This window comes from Dysidea avara, chromosome 6 (genome assembly GCF_963678975.1).
Source record: "Dysidea avara chromosome 6, odDysAvar1.4, whole genome shotgun sequence".
Taxonomy (NCBI): Eukaryota; Metazoa; Porifera; class Demospongiae; order Dictyoceratida; family Dysideidae; genus Dysidea; species Dysidea avara.
This window is the reverse complement of record NC_089277.1, coordinates 13,982,954-13,995,012: the sequence shown is the minus strand read 5'-3', so window position 1 is coordinate 13,995,012 and position 12,059 is coordinate 13,982,954. Positions and strand designations below refer to the sequence as shown.

At 38.1% G+C, this 12,059-nt stretch overlaps 1 protein-coding gene and 1 long non-coding RNA gene across 3 annotated transcripts in view; one reads left to right on the top strand and one right to left on the bottom strand.

Moving 5' to 3' along the window:
• The first annotated feature begins 499 nt into the window (after nt 1–499).
• Nucleotides 500–12,059, top strand: part of LOC136257496 (uncharacterized) — a 12,756-nt gene continuing 1,196 nt past the window's right edge. The window contains exons 1-2 of one of the 2 annotated variants that reach the window (XR_010702033.1): nt 500–1,002; nt 1,262–1,651. This is a non-coding gene — a long non-coding RNA (uncharacterized lncRNA). Of the gene's footprint in view, nt 1,003–1,222; nt 1,652–12,059 lie in introns of both variants that reach the window. The other variant, XR_010702032.1, reaches the window with a different exon arrangement.
• Nucleotides 7,356–12,059, bottom strand: part of LOC136257494 (uncharacterized) — a 23,113-nt gene continuing 18,409 nt past the window's right edge. Inside the window, exons 7-9 of the mRNA XM_066050711.1 lie at nt 11,806–11,853; nt 10,474–10,524; nt 7,356–7,489 (exon numbers count right to left, since the gene is read on the bottom strand). Coding sequence (XP_065906783.1) covers nt 7,449–7,489; nt 10,474–10,524; nt 11,806–11,853 — 140 coding nt within the window. The 3' untranslated portion in view covers nt 7,356–7,448. The remainder of the gene's footprint in view (nt 7,490–10,473; nt 10,525–11,805; nt 11,854–12,059) is intronic.

The following is a 12,059-nucleotide window of genomic DNA, read 5'->3' as shown; positions in this document are numbered from 1 at the left end:
TGTATACATGCCACTGAGAGAGGAGCTGTTGCACAGTGTGCGAAGCACACTCTGCAAAGTGTGAAGCACCGAGCATTCTAGGGGGGTCTGGGGGCATGCCCCCATAGGAAATTTTTGAAAATTAGACATTCAGATATGCAATTTTAGTGATATTTCACCGCTAGCTAGCTATATAAATATGCTCAGGTCTATCTGTTGTTCTTCAGACTTTCTATACTATGTATAATTGTAGACCTGACATATTATAGGGGACACAGCATGAAACTTGCTGTATGGTTCATTTAGTTATATCAGTAGCAATTAGAAGTTCAAGGGGGTGCAACCCCCAGGAGCTGCAGAATTTTTGCAATTTAAAGGTTTGAAAATGCCTTAAAATTTAAAATTGATGCTAAATATTAAAGTAGCTAAAACAACTAGCTAGCAAATTGCAACTTTCCCCCCAAATTTCACAGGGAACCCATGCAGCATGGCCCCCTTTAGCTAGGATATAATTACTATACAGTGAATTCAAACAGCTACAATAAAATGCTACACAGCTGTATACTACTATACTGGTTTGTATGAAGTGAACGGATCGTCACGTAAATGTACTGGTGGACAGTCACGAGACCAATCAGCATTCGAAAATGGCGCGATGTGGGTGAGACTGAGAGTATCTCGACAGGACGAGTGGGTAGTTGAAGAGGAGTGATTTCTACTCAACATCTCATCCAGATGGCCACCATGTAATGTATGAGTGTGCAGCTTCTTGCCGAGGAATGAGGCATCTGGTTTGTCACTGCCAGCCCTTCGCCCAGTAAAGGAAGCCAAGAGAGACAAGCCAAGGAATGCTAATCATTATTTTATGAAGATTGAATTGTGATATAAGCGTGCTGGTTTAGAATCAAAGAAGGCACCTGCCTTACACGTGATAAATGCCAACTGTCAGCACACGTGATACTGTACGTAGAACCCACAATCATTTCTGTACAAAACGATACGAATGGACTGCTGTACTGTAAGGTAATTGGAGATACTATACGTGTAGTTCTGTGCTTTAGTTAGGATGAGAAACTAGGTAACTACTCGTGTCATGCATTTTCAATAACATGTAAAATGTACGTAGCTACATGTAGATGTGATCGTCCAAAGATTGCATGAGAGTATTATTATTAATTAGCAAAGCCCACTAGGGGCAACACGCTAATAAGCAGTACAATCACACATATTATATTACTTACAGCGTTCTTAAATGTTTCAAGATCTATTGTGTCGATGTTAGGAATTTGAAGGGAGTTCCATTGAATAATTGTTCGAGGGAGGAAGGAGTATTTGTACGCATCAACTCTTGTTTGCAATTGAGTTAGCTTGAGAGGATGTTGAGCACGGGTGGAGGACACTGGAGTTGGTGACGGTAAGCAATGATCAGGTATTGCTAGTAAGTTCCTGACAATCTTGAATAGGAAGGTGAGTCTAGCAATTGTTCTTCTGTTTTGAAGTGTAGGCCATTCAAGACTGGTTAACATGTCTGTGATGCTATCATGGTTTTGGTTAGATCTGTGCCAGGGTTTGTTCAAAACGAAACGAGCAGCGCAGTGTTGGATCATTTCTAGTTTACTAATACTAGTGTGATGATAGAGGTCCCAGATGGTTGAGCAGTATTCTAATGATGGTAAGAGCAATTGTTTGTAGACGTGTTCTTTAATTTCTGATGGTGCATTGTGGAGATTTCTTTTTAAGAATCCAAGGAGTCAATTTGCCTTGTTACAGATGTAATTGATGTGAGGATCCCATGATAATTTTGTAATGTAGTTCGAGCTGGTCAGCTAGTTGGTTCAACTCCAGATTATTGGTCCGGCTCAGGCCTGACCAACCGGACCGTCTCCTCCGGCCTTGTCACTGCTTTTAAGTAGTGACGTTCACTACTTTTTGTAGTGAACGTCACTCCTTTTTGCAGTGAACGTCACTACTTGGTGGTCAATGTAGTGACGTTCAGACTACAAAATTAGTAGTGAACGTCACTACACAAAAATAGTGAGTATTGTGGCAGACATTAGTAGTGACGTTCACTAGTTTGTTTTTACTGTGTAGCTACGCCACTGTATACATAGTAGAGTGCAATTCGCGAAGCTTTCCCCTCCTATGGTAACATGTGTCCCGCACACATATCACTAGGGATCCGTGTTTCCCCGCACACATCACTAACTCGCTAGCGACCTACAAGTCAGTGATAAGTTTCCCCTTTATATAGTCATGCGCAACGTAGCGTTAGCATAGGCGCGCATGCACTTTTAATAATCATAGCTAGCCATACCTATAGCTACAACTAATAATATAATTATACATGTTGATGGAGGAAATCAAGACATTCACTGGCATTCAACTAGCTATAACTGCTAAACTGTGCTGTGATTTGGCTATGTAGCTATAGCATCAGTTTAATAAAACAGTAGCTACAAGTACACAGGGGCGTAGCCAGACTTGGTGATACCAGGGCCTACTAGCTGAAGACCAAAAATTAAAATGTAATGTTCGTGGGGGAAGGCCTGGGTGTTTCCCCCTAGACCACGTCTAAACGAAAATGATGCATACACAAAATGTGCCCTTAGGCAGTAACATTAAAAGGTGTCTGTGCATCTAACTAGCTAAAACCTACACACTGCTGTTTATGCAGCTTATAGAAACTATAAACCTATTGTAGCTAATACTAACTTAATCCACTTTCAGGCAGCCAACTTCAAATTTTCTAGCACATGGGAACCCTCCACACTCGAGTCGCTTAGTTGGCAATACTTCTTTCAGGGCATACATTATTCTCGGTCAGTCCTCCTGTTGATGGTCAGTAACTTCAGACTTGGCTTGTACTCCAATGTATTCGAGACATCACGTGCCAGCAACATGTGACAAATAAACAAACCGTTCATCAGATAAATATACATCAACTATTCACAGTTTGTGCTCACCTGACACATGTATAACACGACCACTCAAGTTTATCGCAGCTGCTGCCTTGTAATATGTCTGCCTCAATCACTCAACACTTTCGCCATTTCCACCATGCATCACATGCGCTACTGATCATGTGATACAAAAGATCTGAATGATTTGCAATAGCTCAGCATTAATGCAATGCGACTCTCAAGAGTAGTACAGGGGAGCGCTAGTGTGCAAGTAGCTACCGGAGAGCTCCAGGGCTGTAAGACTTGTGATTTTTTGTTGTAAAATATTCTGCTTCTGAAAGGGGGTTCATCCAAACCCCTCCTCCCCCTTCCCTTCTTAGCTACGCCATTGATCTCCCCTCCACCAACTGCACCTCCTTATTTATAACTACATACATAGCTTGCTACACTGCTTCTCTGAATACTGAGACTGATATATCTTGATCTGACTGCTCTATTAGAGTATCTCAAATTATTGATGCCCGGGTGGCCCGGGTTCTGGCTATGCCCCTGCAAGTACATGTATACAATAAAATACCATCTCTAGCTAATAGAGTAAATCATGTGATTGCAGCTATGTATAACTAATCAATGTAGCTACAGCTTTGGCATGCAGTCAGTCATTATCTACCCCATTGCTGGTTCTATCTGGGGTTCCCCAAGGGAGTATTTTGGGACCCCTATACTCTTCATTATTTACATGAATGATTTACCATCTTGTGTTACCATCAGTAAAACTTTACTATTCATTGACGACACCAAGATTTATAATACTGTTTGTAGTCCTGGAGATATTTCACTGTTTCAAAATGATTTGTACTTAGCAACTTTGTGGAGTACGAGATATCATAATATTATGTTCTTTAATCCAAAAAAGAGTGTATTTGTATTTGTATTTTAAGGATAAAGGCTTATGCCTGTACATCCATAAACAAAATTAATAATTATTATGTACTTAGCTATTCTAATTACTATACAAAATCAAATAAGCAATTACTGTAGTGTCTGTCCAGTAGTGTTTTAAAATCATTGACAGAGGAAGAATCAACAATAGATTGGGGTAATGAATTCCAGTCATTGATTACTCTGTTACTATAAAAATTAGATCTTGTATACAAATTAGTGTGATGTTAGAATAATTTCCTTGTGTGACCTCTTGTTACAGTAGAAGTGGATGGGGTAAATAAATGATTTTCTATATCATAACTGCCTTTGAGAATTTGGTACAAATATATCAAATCACCCCTTCGTCTACGGTGTTGTAAAGATGGTATGTTTAGATGTCTTAATCTGTCGTAGAGTGTCCACCTATATTAATGCAAAAGTCATCACTAATTACAAAATAGCTGACACACAGGTTTTAACAAATAGTTGACATAAAAATCTCGGTATTATAATATCATCAGACCTATCTTGGGATCAACACTACAAAAACATAATCCCTAAGACCTACAGAATGCTAGGACTGCTCCATCGCAGCTTTAGCAATCATCAAACAGTGACAACCAAGAGAACTTTGCATATTTCCTTAGTGAGATCGCAAGTTATATACTGTTCAGTGATTTGGAATATCAAGCAGGGACGGATCTGGAGGGGGGGCTTTGGGGGCTGAAGCCCCCCTTCATATTTAGGCTTTACTTAATCAATATGATTCTGAGAATTATAATAAAATTTGTCTTAGCATAATTATATGATCACTAATAATACAAATACTCATAAAACCACCTTATAAACATCTTTCCAAGGTATTGTCAGTGGATTTATGCTAAAGTTTATGCAACAAGGACCTGGATCAGCATTGGAGGTGTACAAGATCGAGATACTCTAATAGAGCAGTCAGCTAACTACTCTAATAGAACATTCACTGGAAACATGTAGTTGGTTCTGTTATGAAATTTTTTCAAATCTTCCTGCACCTATACATACAATGAATTGAAGTGCATTGGTCTGTTTAAAGGGCTTCATTCATCCACTTGTGTAGTTAATATGTATGGCAATACTTAATTCAGGTGCATAATTTCCAATAATTTCCATCCATTGAAAATGCTCTCAGATTCAATCTTGTATTGTTCAAATTTCAAAATTTTCCACTTTCAACATTATTATTCTAACATGCACCTATTCAGTGTTGTGCAATTGTGAGAGGGGTGCATCATGTACTTGGTTGTCTGTACCTACCCAAACTTTTCCATTAGCAAAATACTTCAGAGAGCCATACCTATAATCTAAAGGCAGTATATATAATCAAAATATTATGAATTTTATGTGGGAATGTCTCCAAATTGCAGTATTTTAGCATTTATTTTTCAAAATTTCCTGGGGGGGGGGAGGCATGCCTCCAGACTCCCTATAGTTCCAGCATGCTTTGCACACCTCTACCAAAGAAATTAGTACCTTGAGTTAGCCCCCCTTTTATAAATCCTAGATCTGCCCCTGTCAAGGACATCACACTTATTGAGCAGGTCCAGAGAAGAGCAACAAAGTTTATTTAAATGACTATAGTTCTGATTATTAGTATAGCTAGCTAGTATAATTATTGTGTTGCTTGTATATAGTAGCTATATAGCTAGTTAGCTAACTATAGCTATATACATGCAATATGCATGGGTGTCTATTAGCTAGATAGCAATATATCTACTGAATGGTTGGATCGCGTACTGTTTGCAACTAGCCATAGGACCTTGGAGTTACTGCACGATGGCTATATCTTAGTGGGAAACACGGATCCCTGGTGATATACGTGCGGGGAAACACGAATCCCTAGGGATATGTGTGTGTGGTGAAATATTTTAAAAATCGCTACGGGAAACACATACTACACTGAGCTATCACTGACAGCTTTTGGTGGGAAACACGGATCCCTAGTGATATGTGTGCGGGGAAACACGGATCCCTAGGGATATGTGTGCGAGAAACACGTTACCCGGGGAAACATATATCACTCTGACACCGCCTCTAATTTTATTATTGCTATTATCAATCACGTAAACTACAAGGTTGAAATCATTCAAAACACTAAAAAATATGCAAATTCATTTAGTATCAACAATGCATAACAACTGCAAATGTGACCGGATTTGTAAAGGTACCTTTTTCACACATAAACTTTTACCCATTTTTTGAACTTTGAAACTTTATAACTTTTGTGTCAGTGCTTACATTCGCTTACAATTTTCCATGATTAAACTTGCATTAATTGGCTACATTTTGATATACAAAGGAAGTTAATCAATGCAAGGAGGCAGCTGATATGAAAGTTTGTTTGCTGGTATGTCAAATGTGTGAAAAGGTATCTTTTCGCAAATCCGGTTACAAATATTCATCTTTCTTGTCCCCACTTCCTACATTAAAACAACTTTCTATTCTCATGGAATAAGTGTGGAATACAATTACTTGCACTATAGAGTTTGCAAACCTACCCTTGATGTACATAAGTGCTCCTAGTAGTAGAACGGGTAAGCAAAAAAAATCGTTCACCTTTTTGATTAGAACACCAAACTTCTTTGGTAAATATTTACTCATATATTTACATAATATGCCATTAAAATTACCCATCATATCATGTTCAAAGAACAATTATAATTAACAAATAAAACCAATAGTAAATGTATTGAGGTAGCCAATAAAGTGCTAAATAGTAAATTGTGGTGAAACTTTGAATCTGTGCATGCATAGACCAGTGAGGGATGGCCATATCTAAAAGCTGATCAAGGGAAGTGTTACACTCATCCAGGTCACTTGCAGTGTTAAGAAGCACGGAGGGTCAAGGTATACAAAGCCATAGATATGGAATTATATCATTTTTATTGGGTTGTACCTGCACTTTTTAGGCTCTCCATTAGAAGTTTATTTTACCACATTGCTAGATTTTCTGTAAATTTAAAACACATTCATGCTATTCAAGCAAAAACTGATTAAGAATGCACTTGTATGGTTTCCTTATCAGTTAGAAACTGGCTTATAATTTAATTTTAAAGTTTCTAAACAAGCCCTAAGGCAATAATTTTGACGTGGCTTCGTATCTCAAATGATTAAGTAGACCTTACACAACCTACACAGAAAAAAATATATATATATTTTTGGGAGGGTGAACGATTTCATTAAAATTGGTTACTTAGCCGCTCTACTAGATGTACGATGTGTATGTACTGAATTGTATAGCTAAATGTCAGTCTATAAAACTTGCATGACAACCTCATATCTGGACTTGTTGATAACCTATAAAGTTAGTACTAAAACCATAACGTGCTACAGAAACAATCTGATTGACTGAAAGCAAACTGAAAGACTACAATATTACGATGAATTCAGGCCCTATTTGCAAGCATATTGTAGCAGTAGTAGCAGCAGTGGCAGCAGCAGCTATATGCATACCAGTATAGGATTCTTTTGCATATATAGAATGTATAGCTTCCATGCATGTATTCATATTAATCATTATGATTAGTTATATCATAGTTATGTATATAAAGTATAAAATTTCATGTAAAATTAAACTACTACAATTTTGTAATGTTCATTAAAACAATTTTATACATTACGGACGCTACTAGAATCACCTTGTGAGTTACCTGCAACAAATAAAAATACATAGTACAATAGTTGTAATACGTACAATCATAACATTCATCAAGTTTAGATTGTCTATTTATGTAAATGCATATTTAGTAGGGCTGAGCGATACTATCGTTTTAGCGATACATCGCAATATTTTGAAAGTATCGATATCACAATATTTTGTTATTAACTATTGTGATACCATGCCTGTACATTACTGTCATTAAAAATCCATTTGTTAGATAGTACTTGGCTAAGAATCCTTGTAAGTGACCAAGTCCACCCACCCCTACAGAGAGGTGTGAACATCATAACATAACCTCAAATCATGTGTTACAATAATTGTTACTGTAAACAAGGACGATAGTGGCTAGTTTGCTATCACCTATAAGGACTTCCTGCAGGAATGCTGAGCAATACACTATGTAGCAGCAGCTATGATTGACTTGTTTGTAAGTATCGTGAACTATTCAGTATCATGAATAGTGGCTTTAGTATCGATCGTGATACTAAAATGGCAGTATTGCTCAGCCTTAGTATTTAGCTGATCTAACATAGTTCTATGCCATACAGTTAACTGATTTAAGAACTTCCTGACAGTTTAAGGTATCTACAGTAAATGGTTGGTTATTACGTACATGCGTTTAGTTCAAGCAGAAATGGCTTAGCCAAAAAGCCAGTAAAAACTGAAGTGAGTTGGTGTCAAGTTATACAAAGAAAATTGGGAGCCAAAAACATCTACAGTGATGCAATATGTACATTGTGTATAAGATAGCCACTTATCCATGTTTACAATTATTTTGACTTTCACTCTAATTCTGAGAACACTCCAACTGAAAAATATCTTTACATTGAATAGCCAAGATTAAGTCTAAAATAGACCCTCGCTTATCTGACCTCAATGATATCAGGCAATGATAAAAGTGTTCAGGTACATGAATTGTTCAGGTAACTGAAGCCCATACATTTATATACAGAGTCCTATTGAAACACTCTAATAAAACATACAGCTGCACTCAAAATACTCTAATAGAACAGTCATTTCAAATTTCGGATAAATGAGACTCGGATAGCTGAGGGTCTGCAGTAGTATGGATTAACAGCTGTTTTGCAGCAAAAAGGAAGAATAAGGATAAGACAACTTTGAACTCTGAGGGAATGAAATTATCACACAGACCCAGTCTGGGAAAACTGGTCTTATCGCCTATTTAAAAGTATCGAGAAATTCCAGTTTCAAGTTTTCAGTGTGTTGTAGCTCACCAATGGGGATGAAGCTACGTGTACCAATTTTTCACACTTATTACACCAATTCCTTACCTTCAAGAGCACCACTATACAATTAGCCAACAGCTAAGTTTCCTGCCATTTTAAAACTGGATTTGACTTTATCAGGTGAGCTCCAAAAGGGGTGGCAGCGGAGGGCAAGGGGCTGTTTAAAAAAATTAAATAAGAAGGCGTAGGGATGAATTAGGCCATGTTATTTCAAGTCTCAAAACTGAAATGAAATTTACAGCACAGGTCTTTATTCAACACCACAGAGCTTTACAGCCACATACAGCCATCCCCAGGCTGGCCAGAGCTTCATTAGGGCTCCAGGGTGTGCATACAAACTGCCACTGTGCTTGGGAAAAGCAGCCAGCAAAAGCAGGCCACTCAAGCCTAGCTGATTTTGACAATGAAATTTGATAGTTTATTTATGTAGCTTTGTACTATGGTGAAAAATCAAATCTGTTGTTATGGGCGATAAGACCGGTTTCCCAGACCCAGTCACATGTATTAGGGATCACAAAGGTTTGTGCTTTTCTGGCCAAAAATATCACACTAAAAATACTTTCATGGCACCTTGGTATATAACCAAACCCAAAAGTGTCTTCAGTATAATCTGAAACACTTCCAAAAAGTTGCTATGAAATTTAAAAACAATAAATTTAGTGGAATTTTCTACTGCTTGACTGACTGACTGACTGACTGACTGACTGACTGACTGACTGACTGACTGACTGACTGACTGACTGACTGACTGACTGACTGACTGACCAACCGACCGACTGACTGACTAATGCCTTCAGACAAGCGTAACTTAATACACAGGTTTGATTTTTTCACTGTATGACATAGCTTCAGCCTGACAGGTGCCTTTTGGCATACCATAGTACATAATATACACGCATCATGGACTTACCTCTGTCCTCCTTTGTGTCCCATTTCTTTTTGCTGACAACTCAACGTGTCAATTCCCAGCAGCACAAACGCTTCCCTATGTTTGTAAAGGTGTATTTTCCCTGGAGACTGGATTTATTGAGAGGCACTTCTCTTATTGTTCTTCATTTGTAATGCTGTGTAACGGGGCTGAACATAGTTGAAAGCGAAGCGTAATGGCCACTTCCACTTTTGAGTTAGTTGGGGAGCGCAAATTGTCTGTTTTTTTCTTGGTGACTGGGTTGATTGCAGAGGCACTTCTCCTACTGTTCTTCATTTGTGCAACAAGCTGAAAATAGCTGAAAGCAAAGTGTAATGGCCACTCCACTCTCCAGTCAGTAATTGATGGTTGGGATGCACGTTCAGATGAAAACATTGATTCAGGCACCATTCTTTCTTATAATGTAGTATGCATGGGTTCACGTGTCATAATAACGTTACACAAAAGTAAACAAAGTCAACAAACAAGTATAAGGAGAAATCAGAAATTTTAAGGGATCATAAAAAAGAAGGGAAACCAGTGGACATTTAATCCATATCATACCCATACAGATTAAATGTCCACTAGTATATCTTAAGGTGCCCTTGTTTCCCTACTTTTATTCTATGTTCCATAATCAAATTTAAAATTCTTCTAATGTTATTTAAACTAGGCAAATATACATTTACACCAATGATGGACTTCTTGGGCCACATGACAAAATTACGTATGTATAAATAAAGTACATGTCAGTAAATGCTTGTAAAATGAAATACATTGTAACAGAAGTACTATCGAACTAGCCACATGTATACTTACGATAATCAAAGTCACGAGATGTAACATCATGATCTCTGTTATCAGCTGCAACTGTACAAGATGGAATGTGAATCACACACAACATACACCAAAACTACATATACAACAGTTACACCCTTTGTAGTTGAGCCATGTTTGCTCTAGATCATGTGAACCAACTTATTCAATTCAAGCCCTCATTAAGAGGTATACAATTAAACTGGATAGCTACACTGATATGGTGTGTACAATACATTTATAACTAGTGATTTACTATGCAGCTAATTTTTTGGTACTTCTCAGCTTTCAATTGAACTACAATAAAACCCGAAGGCAAGTGCGTTTATACAGGCAGAGCACGAGTGCACGTTGTATAACTGTTATGTACCATTCACCTAATAGGTGGGGAGAGTCTCACAAGACAGCTGCAACACTTATAAAGGCCAGGTTTCTAACATCAATTGTGGGTAACCAAGCCTGACGTTGCGATGACGTTCCCCCTGCAGTACTACAGCCACCTGAGATATTGAAAGCTAGTACGCTATGGGATAATTATATCACTAACCTGCATTCGCTGTTCCACTCTATCATGTAGTGCTCAGCATGCCAGCGTGCCATATAGACTAAGCACCATACTAATCGCCATAGTGATTCTCTCGAGCGAAAAAATCAGCTAAATAGATGGTTTAAGTAAACAAAACCTAACTACTAAAAGATACTGGTCTAATTCTTACTATTCACACTGGCTAAACTCGAATCTGGTGGCATGACAAAACTGGTTACCACAATCGAACGTAAAGGTTAGTATTATTTAGAATATATTTGTTTTATTGAGTCATTGTCGAAGTGGACTACAGTTTAATCTGGGCTAAGATGGCACCAGACTAGTAAGGTGTATAAGTACGTTTATATATATGTAGACTAGAGTTGTGGCCACCCGCGTTGGCTTTTTCGATCGCCATTGGCTGCTTGTAAACATTATACGTATTGGTGACGTTATGGCCCACAATCGACCTTTACATGTCAGGCTATAAAAGAATTCGAGTGATCTGTGTAGTGTCTTTCCACCTATTAGGTGAGGTGTCGTAGTGGTCTTCGCCACCGGCACTTGTGCTATGCTGCACAAAACCGCAGCCAGTGCAATATCTGTATATTGCACTGCGGTCGGTGCATTATAACTTATAATGCACTCGTTGTGGTCTACAAAACCGCAACCAGTGCGTTATAAGTTATAATGCACTCGCTGCGGTCTGCAGCAGTGCAATATACAAATTATGGCACTGGCGGTGCCTTTGAACTGCCCACGCAGAGTGGTACATTGTTGTATAATGCATTAAAAGAGATCAAACTTACAATTATGAAAGTTGCGATATGAAACATCATCTCTGTTATCACCTGTAGCTACACATAAACAACCAATATAATGTGAATCCACACATAACAACACTAGGCTATACCAAAACTCTATGTGACTGTTTCAGCAAAACCTGTGTAGTTCACATGATTTACTATTTCTCATATTGCATCAGTATCACCTACAGTGTCCAAGGAATGGGTTACCAAAGTTTCAGCCTATTATGATGAGTAGCTTTGGAATTATACAATCA